Source organism: Alnus glutinosa, chromosome 11, assembly GCF_958979055.1.
Source record: "Alnus glutinosa chromosome 11, dhAlnGlut1.1, whole genome shotgun sequence".
NCBI lineage: Eukaryota > Viridiplantae > Streptophyta > Magnoliopsida > Fagales > Betulaceae > Alnus > Alnus glutinosa.
Genome location: NC_084896.1, coordinates 17,564,463 through 17,576,667, shown reverse-complemented (window position 1 = coordinate 17,576,667; position 12,205 = coordinate 17,564,463). Strand labels below are relative to the sequence as shown.

The 12,205-nt window shown below is 36.9% G+C and overlaps 1 protein-coding gene and 1 long non-coding RNA gene across 2 annotated transcripts in view; one reads left to right on the top strand and one right to left on the bottom strand.

The window, feature by feature from the left end:
- Positions 1 to 3,332: 3,332 nt before the first annotated feature.
- The window catches only part of LOC133882498 (uncharacterized), a 32,290-nt gene continuing 23,417 nt past the window's right edge, over positions 3,333 to 12,205 (bottom strand). The window contains exon 2 of the long non-coding RNA XR_009902678.1: positions 3,333 to 3,620. This is a non-coding gene — a long non-coding RNA (uncharacterized LOC133882498). The remainder of the gene's footprint in view (positions 3,621 to 12,205) is intronic.
- LOC133882697 (7-deoxyloganetin glucosyltransferase-like) lies at positions 7,152 to 8,876 on the top strand. Its single transcript, XM_062321908.1, has 2 exons — positions 7,152 to 7,739; positions 7,820 to 8,876. The coding sequence occupies exons 1-2, from the start codon at positions 7,223 to 7,225 to the stop codon at positions 8,755 to 8,757; spliced, it is 1,455 nt and encodes a 484-aa protein (XP_062177892.1). The 5' UTR covers positions 7,152 to 7,222; the 3' UTR covers positions 8,758 to 8,876.

The following is a 12,205-nucleotide window of genomic DNA, read 5'->3' as shown; positions in this document are numbered from 1 at the left end:
ATTTACCAATAGCTAATGCGGCAAACACCGACTATCCAAAAAACATTTAAAACATACTATATATCTGTGAAATTTCACATGTAGAAGTTCCAGACATCCCTCCTTGGAAGTTTCTACATATAGACCCTTCTATAATAATACTTTTCAACGGTCGCTCAGACATATGTGCACACGATCACTCCATCACAGATATCACGTATACACATAGGTCTTAAGCAAGTAACATGGCATCTTACTCTTCCATACTAGGATAACATCCTTCAACAAAACACTCGCAACACCATCTCTAATCGTATTTCAGCTTCGTGCCTTGAACGTCAGTAAATCATGAGAGCACTAGAGTTAAACTCAATCATGCTAACACGTCTTTTCTGAAGAACAAGAACAGTCAACCTTCTTACTCATAAGCATGCCATTACTCGCACCTAGGTAGTCATGTATCCATGTACTTTCAAGTTCAATGTATGATCTTAACACATGCAACCATCCGATAGAAATATACATAAGCGCTTTCCATTTAAGACACTAATGCATACCAACACGTCTAGTAAAAACAATTCATAACCTAAATACATCACACATAAAACAATGTTATACATGATATGCATGAACTGGGGCTAATAATGCTGCTGATACTGATATGCTGCTGATACTGTTATGTTGCTGATACTGTTATACTGCTGATATTGATATGCTGCTGATACTGTTATGCTACTGATACTGTTATACTGCTGATACTGTTATGCTACTAATATACTGATACTGCTGGTATGTATGCTCTATACTACATGCTCAATGTTCTGTGCTTGACCAGTATATATTTCACTACTATATCATGCTAAAATCATGCAGTTGCTAAATCACATCCTCTTAAAACTAATATAATTTCAAAATATAATTTCTTCATAAAACATAACCAATTTCAACATGACATGTTCTCAAACTCAAAACATAGTTTCATAAAACATAAACAGTTTCAACATGACATGTTCTCAACAATTTGCATAAATTAAATCCCAACTGCATAACATACTCAAACACTTTAAATCAATTCAACACATTTCACTCTTGCATCATTTCTTAAACATCATTGATATAGTTTAAACATAATCGAAACTAATCAAATTATCTCAAAGCATATACATTTCATCATATGGTCGGTTCGGTTTCATAAACAATATATAAATTTTTATCAATCTAATACATATAAAAATAAATATTTTCCTTAGTGAGTAAAATACCCACCTTGGCTGCATTAGACTCCTGACTCGAACTCTACATTGGAGAACCCGTTGAAGTCTCCAACTATGACACGATCCTGCAAATACTTATAACGTTAGACTATGCTATGGAACTCTATACTCTAGGACACAATTACTTCCGCGTGCTCACACGTTGCATTACCCGTGTCTAAGTCTAGTTAAGCATCCTAAACTATTATTAGGCTAACATTGATTATAGGTTTGTATCATATTCCACTTGTTATCTTTAAGACACGCTTATTATTCTATTCGCCTACCATTATTATTACATCCAATTATTATTCTTAGTCCTTTTATTTACAAACCATCCAAGTAATTTAGATTATAGAACCTTAATCCTATTTAACATAATAATTTACTAACTCTTATAAATTCTAGTCCAATGTTAATTATGTCCATTACGATATCTAAATTGTTATTTATGTTTATTTAACTCACTCGTTTATTGATTATTGTATTTTCTTTATATCTAGTTATTCGCTTACTTTATCCATTTCATTTTTATTTCCATTCTATTAGACACCACAATATCATATTCTCAATTTCAACTGTATTTGTCATTTACATAACAAGGATCTAAATACTTTAACTTTAAACCCTTTAATGTTTCTCTCTCTATTCGGCTACCACATAGAAGAGATCCTCAAAATTAACTCTAACCAAGGGTCTAGGCACCCACAAACATCAAAGGCCTAAAACCGACTCCTATATCAATAAAACAACACTATAAAAGCCTAATTAAAGATCTAACATCATCCAATTATCAATCCAACAATTAAATTCAATCTCTAACAACAAAATACAAACCAACCTCATCAATCGATTCCTATCAAAACCCATAAAAATAATACAAATCAAAACTAAAAACTTACCCATCAAATCCATAAAACCAACTCCAAGTATACCCATTCGATAATCTCCAACAAAGTCCCCTAAAAATTAATCTCCATATAACACCCTAGATTTCTCAACAACACCCAAACAAACTTTCATCCTCATTTAGCACAATCTTTAAATTATAAACATCAACAAATCATTCATCAAAATCATCAACCCAAAACCAGATTTGGATTTCACCAAACATCCATCAAATTAAATGGAAATTCCAAACAAAGTCCAAGATTCAGACTCAACACCCATACACTTCAAGAAATTCCATATTCAAATCAACAAACCTACAAAAATCAGAAAAATAAAACCGTTCAACATGCCCATAAATCAAACCTATAAATTCATCCCCTAAAACTGCAACAAAAATCCACAATCATCCCCAATTTTAGAACCCACGGTAACCTACTAAAATCAACTTCAAATAAACTCTAAGGACCCATTCAGCCAACCACATCCATCCACCATTTCAAGTGAGAACCGAAACAAGAGAGACCCAAAAATTTTACCCCAAAAGAACCCTAAATTATATCCAAACAAAATCCCAAATCAAACTATTTTTGCTTAGCATAAACCTTAACTTACAAGCACAATAAATAACCCATAAAACTCTAATATTTCAACCTAAATCAACCCAAAATAAGGAATCACAAATCGAAGACCTAATTTAGCCATAAATTGACAAGAACAAACCAAATCAAACTAGATTATAGGATTTACTCACTTTGAGGATTTTTCCAGAAAATCCACCTACGAAATCACCGGAAATCGGCTCTGGTTTGTTGGAGAACTCGCCGGAAAATCGTTCCTAGAGGGTCGGGTTTTGCGGGTCTCCGGTCGCAGATCACTGGGTCATGGGTTGCACGGGTTTCGAGTTACAGGTTCTCTCACCCGGGTCATCTCTGGTTCACGGGCTCACCTGAGATCGCGTCGCCGGTGTTTCATCGGCGCCACCCACCAGAGGATCGGCTCCATCTCTCTCAACTCTCCCGATCTCACTCTCAATCTCTTGGCTCTATGACGACCCTTTTTTTTTTTTTTTTATATATACAAAACGTAAAACGAGTCCTCACAGTGGCACGACTATGTGTCGCTCAACCAACATATGGCACATGTCCCATAACATATACCTGATAATCAGAGTATAACATACATCTATCTATGCAGCGGAAAACATAAATCTGAATAGCGGAAATTACAACTTATACATTTATCACAAATTAATTACAATATTGAGCCATTTAACATCTATCTGTTTGAGTCTTATTAACACAATATTTACATAACAATAATGGCTTAACAAAGAATAAGTGACACAAACGTCACAAGCCATACCAAACCTATAAAATAGTGGACAACCCGTGGTCCGACAATTACAACAGTCGCGGCGAGCTTCAGTCATAATATCCCAAGTACACTGCTACCAACCCCTCAACTATACCAAAGTACCTGCAGCCAAAGAAACATCATCTACACGGTTGTGGTGGTATCCACATCAGCATAGGTGAAATTATGAGTTCACCGCCTTAGTATAAAACATACTAAGACCTCAGTGGTATAAGACTAACTGAGTTTTCACAAAGAACCAACCCTTATTTTATTTTTAGTTGTGCGAGCACTATATTAGCCACAATTAACCAACAGCTAATGCAGCAAACACCGACTATTTAGAAAACATTTAAAACATACTATATAGCTGTGAACATATGTAGAAGTTCCAATCTACCGCTTGGAAGATTCTACATATAGACTCTTCTATAATAATACTTTTCACCAGTCGCTTGGACATATGTGCACACGATCACTCCATCACAGATATCACGTATACACCTAATTCTTAAGCAAAGAACATGGCATCTTACTCTTCCGTACTAGGACAACATCCGTCAACAAAACACTCGCAACACCATCTCTAATTGTATTTCAGCTTCGTGCCTTGAACGTCAGTAGATCATGAGAGCACTAGAGCTAAACTCAATCATGCTAACACGTCTTTCCTGAAGAACAAGAACAATCAACCTTCCTACTCATAGACATGCCATTACTTGCACCCGGGCAATCATGTATCCATGTACTTTCAAGTTCAATGTATGATATTAACACATGACTATCCGATAGAAATATACATAAGCGCTTTTCATTTAAGACACTTATGCATACCAACACGTCTAGTAAAATCTACTCATAACATAAAAACATCACTCATTAAACAATGCTATACATGATATGCATGACTGGGTCTACTGGGGCTTCGGTCCCCCACGATGCTGATAACTGCTGTTTTACTGTGTATCCTGCTCCTTTACTGCTGTACTACTATTGATGTATGCTCTATACTACATGCTCAATGTTCCATGTTTGACCAGTATATATTTCACTACTGTATCATGCTCAAATCATGCAGTTGTTAAATCACGTCCTCTTAACACTAAACAAATCCAACATTTTATCCAACACTTTGAAATCATTCAAAACATATTCTCTTCAAAAAAACTAAACAGTTTCAACATGACATGTTCTCAAACAATTTTACACAATTTTAAATCCCAACCGCAGAACATAACACTTTAAATCAATTCAATACTTTTCACTCTTACACTATTTCTTAAACATCATTGATATAATTTAAACATAATCGAAACTAATCAAATCATCTCAAAGCATATAATTCATCATATGGTTGGCTCGGTTTCATAAACAATATATATATATTTTTATCAACCCAATACATATAAAAATATATATTTTTCTCAGTGAGTGGAATACCCACCTTGGCTGCATTGGACTCACGACTCGAACTCTACATTGGAGAACCTGTTAAAGTCTCCAACTATGACACGATCCTGCAAATACTTATAACGTTAGACAATGCTATGGAACTCTATACTCTATGACACATAGACTACTCGCATGCTCACCCATTGCGTAACCCGCTTCTAAGGCTAGCTAAACACCTTAAGCTATTATTAGATTAGTTGTTGGTTATAGGTTTGCGTCTTATCTTATTTATCAACTAGAAGACGCATCTATTATTTCATTAGCTTATTTGTTATTGTTGTGTCACATTATTATTCCTAATCATTTTTATAGCTTGTCATTTATCATTATCACATCCGATTGTCATTGTTAACCCATTAATGACTAGTTACTTATTTACAAAGTTACCAATACATATTTAACCTATTTACACTCACATATATATATATATATATATATATATATATATATATATATATATATATATATATATATATATATATATACAACACTTAACTTAATCCAATGACACATAATTATCTGTTAGTAGTGCATCTGCAAGTATGATTTATATTGTGTATAGGACAAAATTAATTTTAATTTGTTTTCATTACCCCTTTAAATTTGCAAGTAATATTATATACTTTAATTGTCTATATTACTTGCAGGTAATGCGACAACGGTTGGTACGTTGTCGCCTATTGGACGACGGCTGAGCCAGCACTCCCCTGTCGCTACACCATCGCCCGTTACACCATCCCTTGCGCAGCAATCGCCAGTTGGCGAGAACACGCCTGGGACGGTACCTTGTGCTCCGCAGGGACGCCCTTCGAATTTATAGATATTTTGTGTAATTATTTTTTGTTATTAACGAATATGTTTATTTTTTGTAATTATTTTTTGTTTGTAAAGATTTGCGTAGTTAACAAATACGTTATTAATTATTAGTTTGTGTAATTTGATTTTGTGATATTTTTGGGTAAAATAAATATTGCGTTATTTGTGGTCGGAAATAAGAAAATTAAAAAAATAATAATAATTAATTAATTAACCCAAACAAATTTAAAAAAACAATAACAAAACTAAATTGAAAAACAAATTTTTTTAAAAAAAAATTAAATTGTATTTTTTTATTTAATTATTTAATTGTATTTTTAATTTAATTTAAAAATACAATTAAAGTATTAAATAAAAAATACAATTTAAATTTTCTTTTAAAAAAAAAACAAAATAGGCACGTGTATCTTCATACACGTGTCTGACAGTTAAAATACACGTGTCTATTAGTCAGACACGTGTACAAGAGTACACGTGGCCAGGTGGCCACGAGTATTGGAATACATGTGTCTGACTGTCAAACACGTGTATTTAATACACGTGGCTGACAGTCAGACACGTGTATCTTCATACACGTGTATTAGTATACACGCGGCAATTTGGTCAGTTAGTCACTTTCACTTCCAACATGAGCCTCACACGTGGCCATGCACATGTGGCGAACAGTTTGCCACGTGTACTGTGTCCGTACAAGTGGCAAACTGTAAGCGGCCAAATGCCACTATTTTTGTAGTGACTATACAACGCATGGAAGTCAAGGCTGCATAATGCATTAATGTGTTTTCTTATGTATATTGTTGGTAATTTTCTTATTTTAATATATATTTTTATTTCTCGGGGGTTAATTTGAAACGTCGAAATAATCTTTTGGGTCGTACATTAAACGCTAGTGAAAGAAACCTGAAAATGCCGACGGTGCACAAATTCATTTCCATGGGTTATTGCCTGCGGAGTGTCTGATCAATATAGGACGCTCACTTTATCACATTAGATCACTTCCCACACAGATGATGTTGTGAAAAACATAGATTAAGTAAACAGATGCATTTTAATGTCAAATATTTAAACAAACGTCCACATGCTCTAACACGTGGTCCAGAAAACATGCACGTCAGTAACACACATTGTCTATTGAGCCGGTTGTAATTATTATTTGTTTAATAAAACGAAAAAAATATATATATATGCTTTGGCTTTATGTCATTGTCTTTTTTATTTGTATTGTCGCTGTTGGCTCATTGCACATGTAAGATTCTTTTTCTTTTCTTTTTTTTAAGGGAAAAAAACAAACAAAAAGAAGAAGATTTACACACACACACACACACACAAACAAAAAAAGAAAAAAAGAAAAAAAAGTAAAAGCTTAGTTATGTTCGACAGTTTGGCTATAAAATGCCCGGAAAGACCCAGCTCCAGCTTACTCTAAAAAAGTACTACTTTGCTTCCCTGTTTGTGTGTGCGTGAGATCGAGAAGAGAAATGAGTTCCATTTCGGAAGCTGTTAGAGGTCATGTTGTTTGCGTTCCATTCCCAGTTCAGGGTCACATAAACCCCATGCTGAAACTTGCCAAACTCCTTCACCATAAAGGCTTTCATGTAACTTTTGTCAACACCCATTATAACCACAGACGCTTACTCAGCTCCAGAGGCCCCAACTCCCTCGACGGCTTGCCGGACTTCCGCTTTGAATCCATCCCCGATGGCCTCCCACCTTCCGGTGCCGATGTCAGCCAAGACATCCTCGCTCTTTGCGATTCCACCTCAAAGAATTGCCTCGTCCCACTTCGCAACCTTCTCTCCAAACTCAACGACATTTCCACTTCCAACGTGCCGCCTGTGACGTCTATCATCTCTGATGGTTCCATGGCCTTCACTCTTGAAGCTGCTGAAGAATTTGGAATTCCAAATGTTCTTTTCTGGACACCTAGCGCCTGCGCTTGCTTGGCCTATATGCATTGCCGCCATCTAGTTGAACGAGGTTTAACTCCCCTCAAAGGTAACTATATTTATCCAGTTATACTCCAGTACTATTTAATAGCTTAATTTTAGAGTACCTTACCTTGATGTGATTCACAGATGCAAGCTATCTAACAAATGGGTATTTAGAAACCACAATCGATTGGATTCCCGGGTTGAAAAACATCCGTCTGAAGGATTTTCCAACTTTCATTAGAACTACCGATGAGAACGACTTCATGCTCAACTTCATCATCGATGAAGTAGTGGAGCAAGCTTCAAGAGCTTCAGCTATCATTTTGAACACGTTTGACTCCTTTGAACAGGATGTTTTGCATGATATCGCATCTTTGCTTCCTCACATTTACACCATTGGTCCACTTCTGTTGCTTGCTGATCAGATTAAAGACGAGACACTGAAATCAATAGGATCCAATCTATGGAAAGAAGAGCCGGGGTCTGTGGAGTGGCTAAATTCAAAAGTTCCCAACTCCGTAGTGTATGTAAATTTTGGGAGCATCACTGTCATGACGCCCCAGCAACTCATTGAGTTTGCTTGGGGACTTGCCAATAGTGAGAAACCCTTCTTGTGGATTATAAGGCCTGATCTTGTGGTAGGCGATTTAGCTGTTCTTCCTCCTGAGTTTATTACCAAAACTGAAGATAGAGGCATGTTAACAAGTTGGTGTCCTCAAGAAGAAATCCTGAAGCACCCGTCAATTGGAGGGTTTTTAACTCATAGCGGATGGAATTCAACGCTGGAAAGCGTGTGTGTTGGAGTGCCAATCATCTCCTGGCCTTTCTTTGCCGACCAACAGATAAACTGCCGATATTCTTGCACAGAATGGGGCATTGGGATGGAGATAGATAATGATGTTAAGAGAGATGATGTTGAGAAGCTTGTGAGGGATTTAATGGAGGGTGATAAGGGTAAAGAAATGAAGAGGAAGGCAATGGAGTGGAAGACAAAGGCAGAAGAAGCTGTCAAACCTGGTGGTTCCTCTTACCACAACTTGGACAAGTTGATTGCCGATGTTCTCATGCCTAGAAAAGTTTAAACCATACAGAAGAAGCAAATCTTAGCTTGAAGTCGTAATGTTTTAATTCCTTCGTATCTATCTTGTACAGATGATAAATTCAATACGTACAATTATAAATAAAATGACTGGTACAATCCTTGTGTCCCCCATGAGTTAAATCTAATATTAACCATGTGTATATAAGCTATTAGTCACCATTCTCTTCCAGTTTTCAAGGGTGACTTCTACCCAAAGTCTAAATCATTTCGTATCAGAGCCAAACACTATATTAAGGGTTTGAGTCATGGAAGGGGCTACCTATAGGCTGGATTAAAATACTCATAGGTGAGTGCAACTGCCTGTAATGACTCACCCCAAAAATGACACAATATTGTCATTTTGGCTCTCATGAACCAGACTTCATAGGAGATCAATCATCTTGGTACTACTCTCACAAATTCAAGCTTAACTGTAGAGTTTTGATAGGTTCATGGTCATCGCAACTTTAAAATATGTTGTGTCAAAAAGGGTGTAAATATACATATTAGCATATACCCTTTTCTATACCCAGGTGATGTGAGACGTCACCATCACCCCCTCTTGGAACCCAGCATCGCCACTGGGGCCCTCATGGGATCACCCAATTCTTAGTATCCTAGCGAGCACTCGCTGGCAACGCTCTTGGGCTTGCGAACACTCCCCCATCTTAGATTTGGCAATAGCTCTAATACCATTTATAATGACCCATCTCAAACGACACAATATTGTCCGCTTTTAGTTCCAATGGACTAGACTTCTCAGGAGGCTGGTCACCCACTCTCACAGAAGTAAGCTTAACTGCGGAGTTCTGATAGGTTCATGATCATAACGGCTTTAAAACGTGTTGTGTCAAGAAGGGTGCGAATATACATTTAAGCTTATACCCATTCCCATACACAGGCGATATGGGATGTCACACTACCAAAAGAGAAAAAGCTACTATTGGGTTAGTGTCAATAGAGTGGGCCGCCATAGACGTTGGATGTAGAAACGTACGTGGTGGTATGTTACGATCCTTGAATCCCATGTAAGTTAAGTCTAATCTTAACCATGTGTATATGAGCTCTTTGACACCCTCCCCTTACGTACAAGCCGATTTTCAAGATTAAGTTATACCTAAAGTTTGTAACATTTGGTGTGAGAGTGAAACCCCACATCACGGTTCAAGTCACAAATGAGGTGAACTATGGGTTGCATTAAAATACTGATAGGTGTGCAGAGCCAACAAAAAAGAAAGTGTTACCATCGGGTTAGTGTCGATAGAGTAGGCCTCCATGAACTTCAGATATGGAAACGTGGTGGTATGTTACAATCCTTGTGCATATAAGCCTTTTCTTGCAAGACGATTTTAAAGAATCAGTTCTATCCATAATTTCTATCACATACAATCACTTTCATCAGTAGGAAACATTATTACATCTAAATACTTGTTTTTACATTATACGGTATCAGAACCAAACTTATAAGACTATTTCTTTTGCTTCAATGGCTACTACCTCTGCTTACACTCCACCAACAACAAAACTCCATAGCCTCACTCATCACTCTAAATTAGTATAAATTCATATTACTACCTTCATAACACATGCAGTGAATTAAATGTTTATACAGAAAAAAAAAATGCTCTTGGCTAACTTTTCTTAGGAAAAACAATAAATACTCTTGCCTAACTTGATCAATAGCAAGGCTTGAAAAATAGAAATGACCAAATATTCTCATTAAACAACAATGCCAATATAGAGTAGAATATTAATTTTATGGGAAAACTTCAATTTACCCCCATAAAGTTGTCACCGATTTGCAATTCTATTTCCAATGTTTCAATTTTGTTAATTGCACCCCATTAAGTTTCAGAAATTTTCAATTTAGGGATTCCATCCAATTAATCCGTTAGACTTAACGAAATTTGATCCACGTGCCGCGCACCTGCTCTTTTTGGATGTAATTGGACAAAATTGCCCTCTTTAAAACGCAACGTTTCGTTTACAAAGAAGGTGACAAAGTTGCCTTCAACTCACAGAGCAACGACCTTGTACTCCTCCAACGCGTTCAACCATGTCCTCCAAAGAATCTCAAACCCTTTCCTCCGATTCCACGGTTGAGCAGTCACAACAAGAGTAGAGCAGGAAAACGGCCAAGAAGGAAGCCGCCAAGCAAGAGAAACTGTGCCGCCGGCAGGAGGCCTCCACGCTAGCCTCTGCTGTGCAGTCGATCCCCGTCGAGGATGACCTACTTGGCTCCAACTACAACGACGTTCCGCTCCTAGAGCTACAGTCAAAGTTCGAAGTCAGTGACTGGACCGAGGTAGGCCTAGGTGGAGCAAGACTCGTCTTCCCTCTTCTCTAGCAACTGGAAGGGCTCGTGTTCCTTCTTCATGCCATCGTGGAAGTGGGAAAATTTGTTCTTTTCTGGAGAAAAATACTACTGTTGGGTTGTTTTTGGATGCAAGCGAAAAAATGAAGTGGAAAAATCGGCTACGTGTTGCGTCCTACTTTATGGGCACAACATGTGTTCGCTGTTTTGCTCAAACCAAAAACGACATGTAGTGTCTTTCTTTCTTCAAATATTTTTGTGATTTATCGTCTCAATGAAGGCTGCCAAATCCATGTTCCGCTGTATGTCTGACTAAAGTCCAAATTTATTTCATACGTTACTGCTCATCGATCCGACCTTTCTCCTTTCCCATGCTAAGGCTAACAAAGCAAGACGTGGCAATTTCTCAGGCTGACCACACAGATTGTACTGGAAGTGCAAACTAACATTGGTTGGGACACAATTAAGCTCAAATTCATTAGCTTACAAGGTTTTAAGTTAATTAATATGTTTTTTTTTTCTTCTTTTTTGACATTTTATCCTGAGTTGTTGGAGGTTTTGGACTTGGAGACTTGAACTATATATATATACATGTCTCGTCCATTGTACAGCTCCCATTGCCTCTGAGTGCACTAAAGTCAACTCTTTTACGCCTACTTTTCACTAATCTCTAACTTTTTTGTGTCACCATTAGAATCATAAATATAAATTTTTGTTGCCTTCATGAACTGCATGCACGTATAATGGTGATGCAATTTGAGTAGTCTTAATTTATAGATAATTATATAAGGTTGGATGCAAACATTGGGAGCATGACGCATACAGACAGTGCAAGTGGGAAACTAACATATTGGTTGAGCCTCTGTTCATGCAACAACCCACGTGACAGGGGTGAACAGAGCACATCACAGTGGTGATTTTGTCCGGATGATGCTTGCTTTCTTATAAGCAAATATGTCCAGCATGCAAATATATAATCTGTTCTGATACAAAGAAGATGACAAACACAAATATGTCCAACAACAACGACGGATACATGTTTTCGATGAAGATCCCATATCGTACCGTTAATTTCTTCTTGCGGTTGCTTTAAGCGAAAACAAAAGGGACTGATGTAAACTCCTGGACAAGTAAA

Coding starts and splice junctions, on each gene's coding strand:
- LOC133882697 (XM_062321908.1), top strand. CDS start 7,223: ATGAGTTCCATTTCGGAAGCTGTTAGAGGTCATGTTGTTTGCGTTCCA. Junction 7,740..7,819: donor AGGTTTAACTCCCCTCAAAG/GTAACTATATTT, acceptor TGTGATTCACAG/ATGCAAGCTATCTAACAAAT.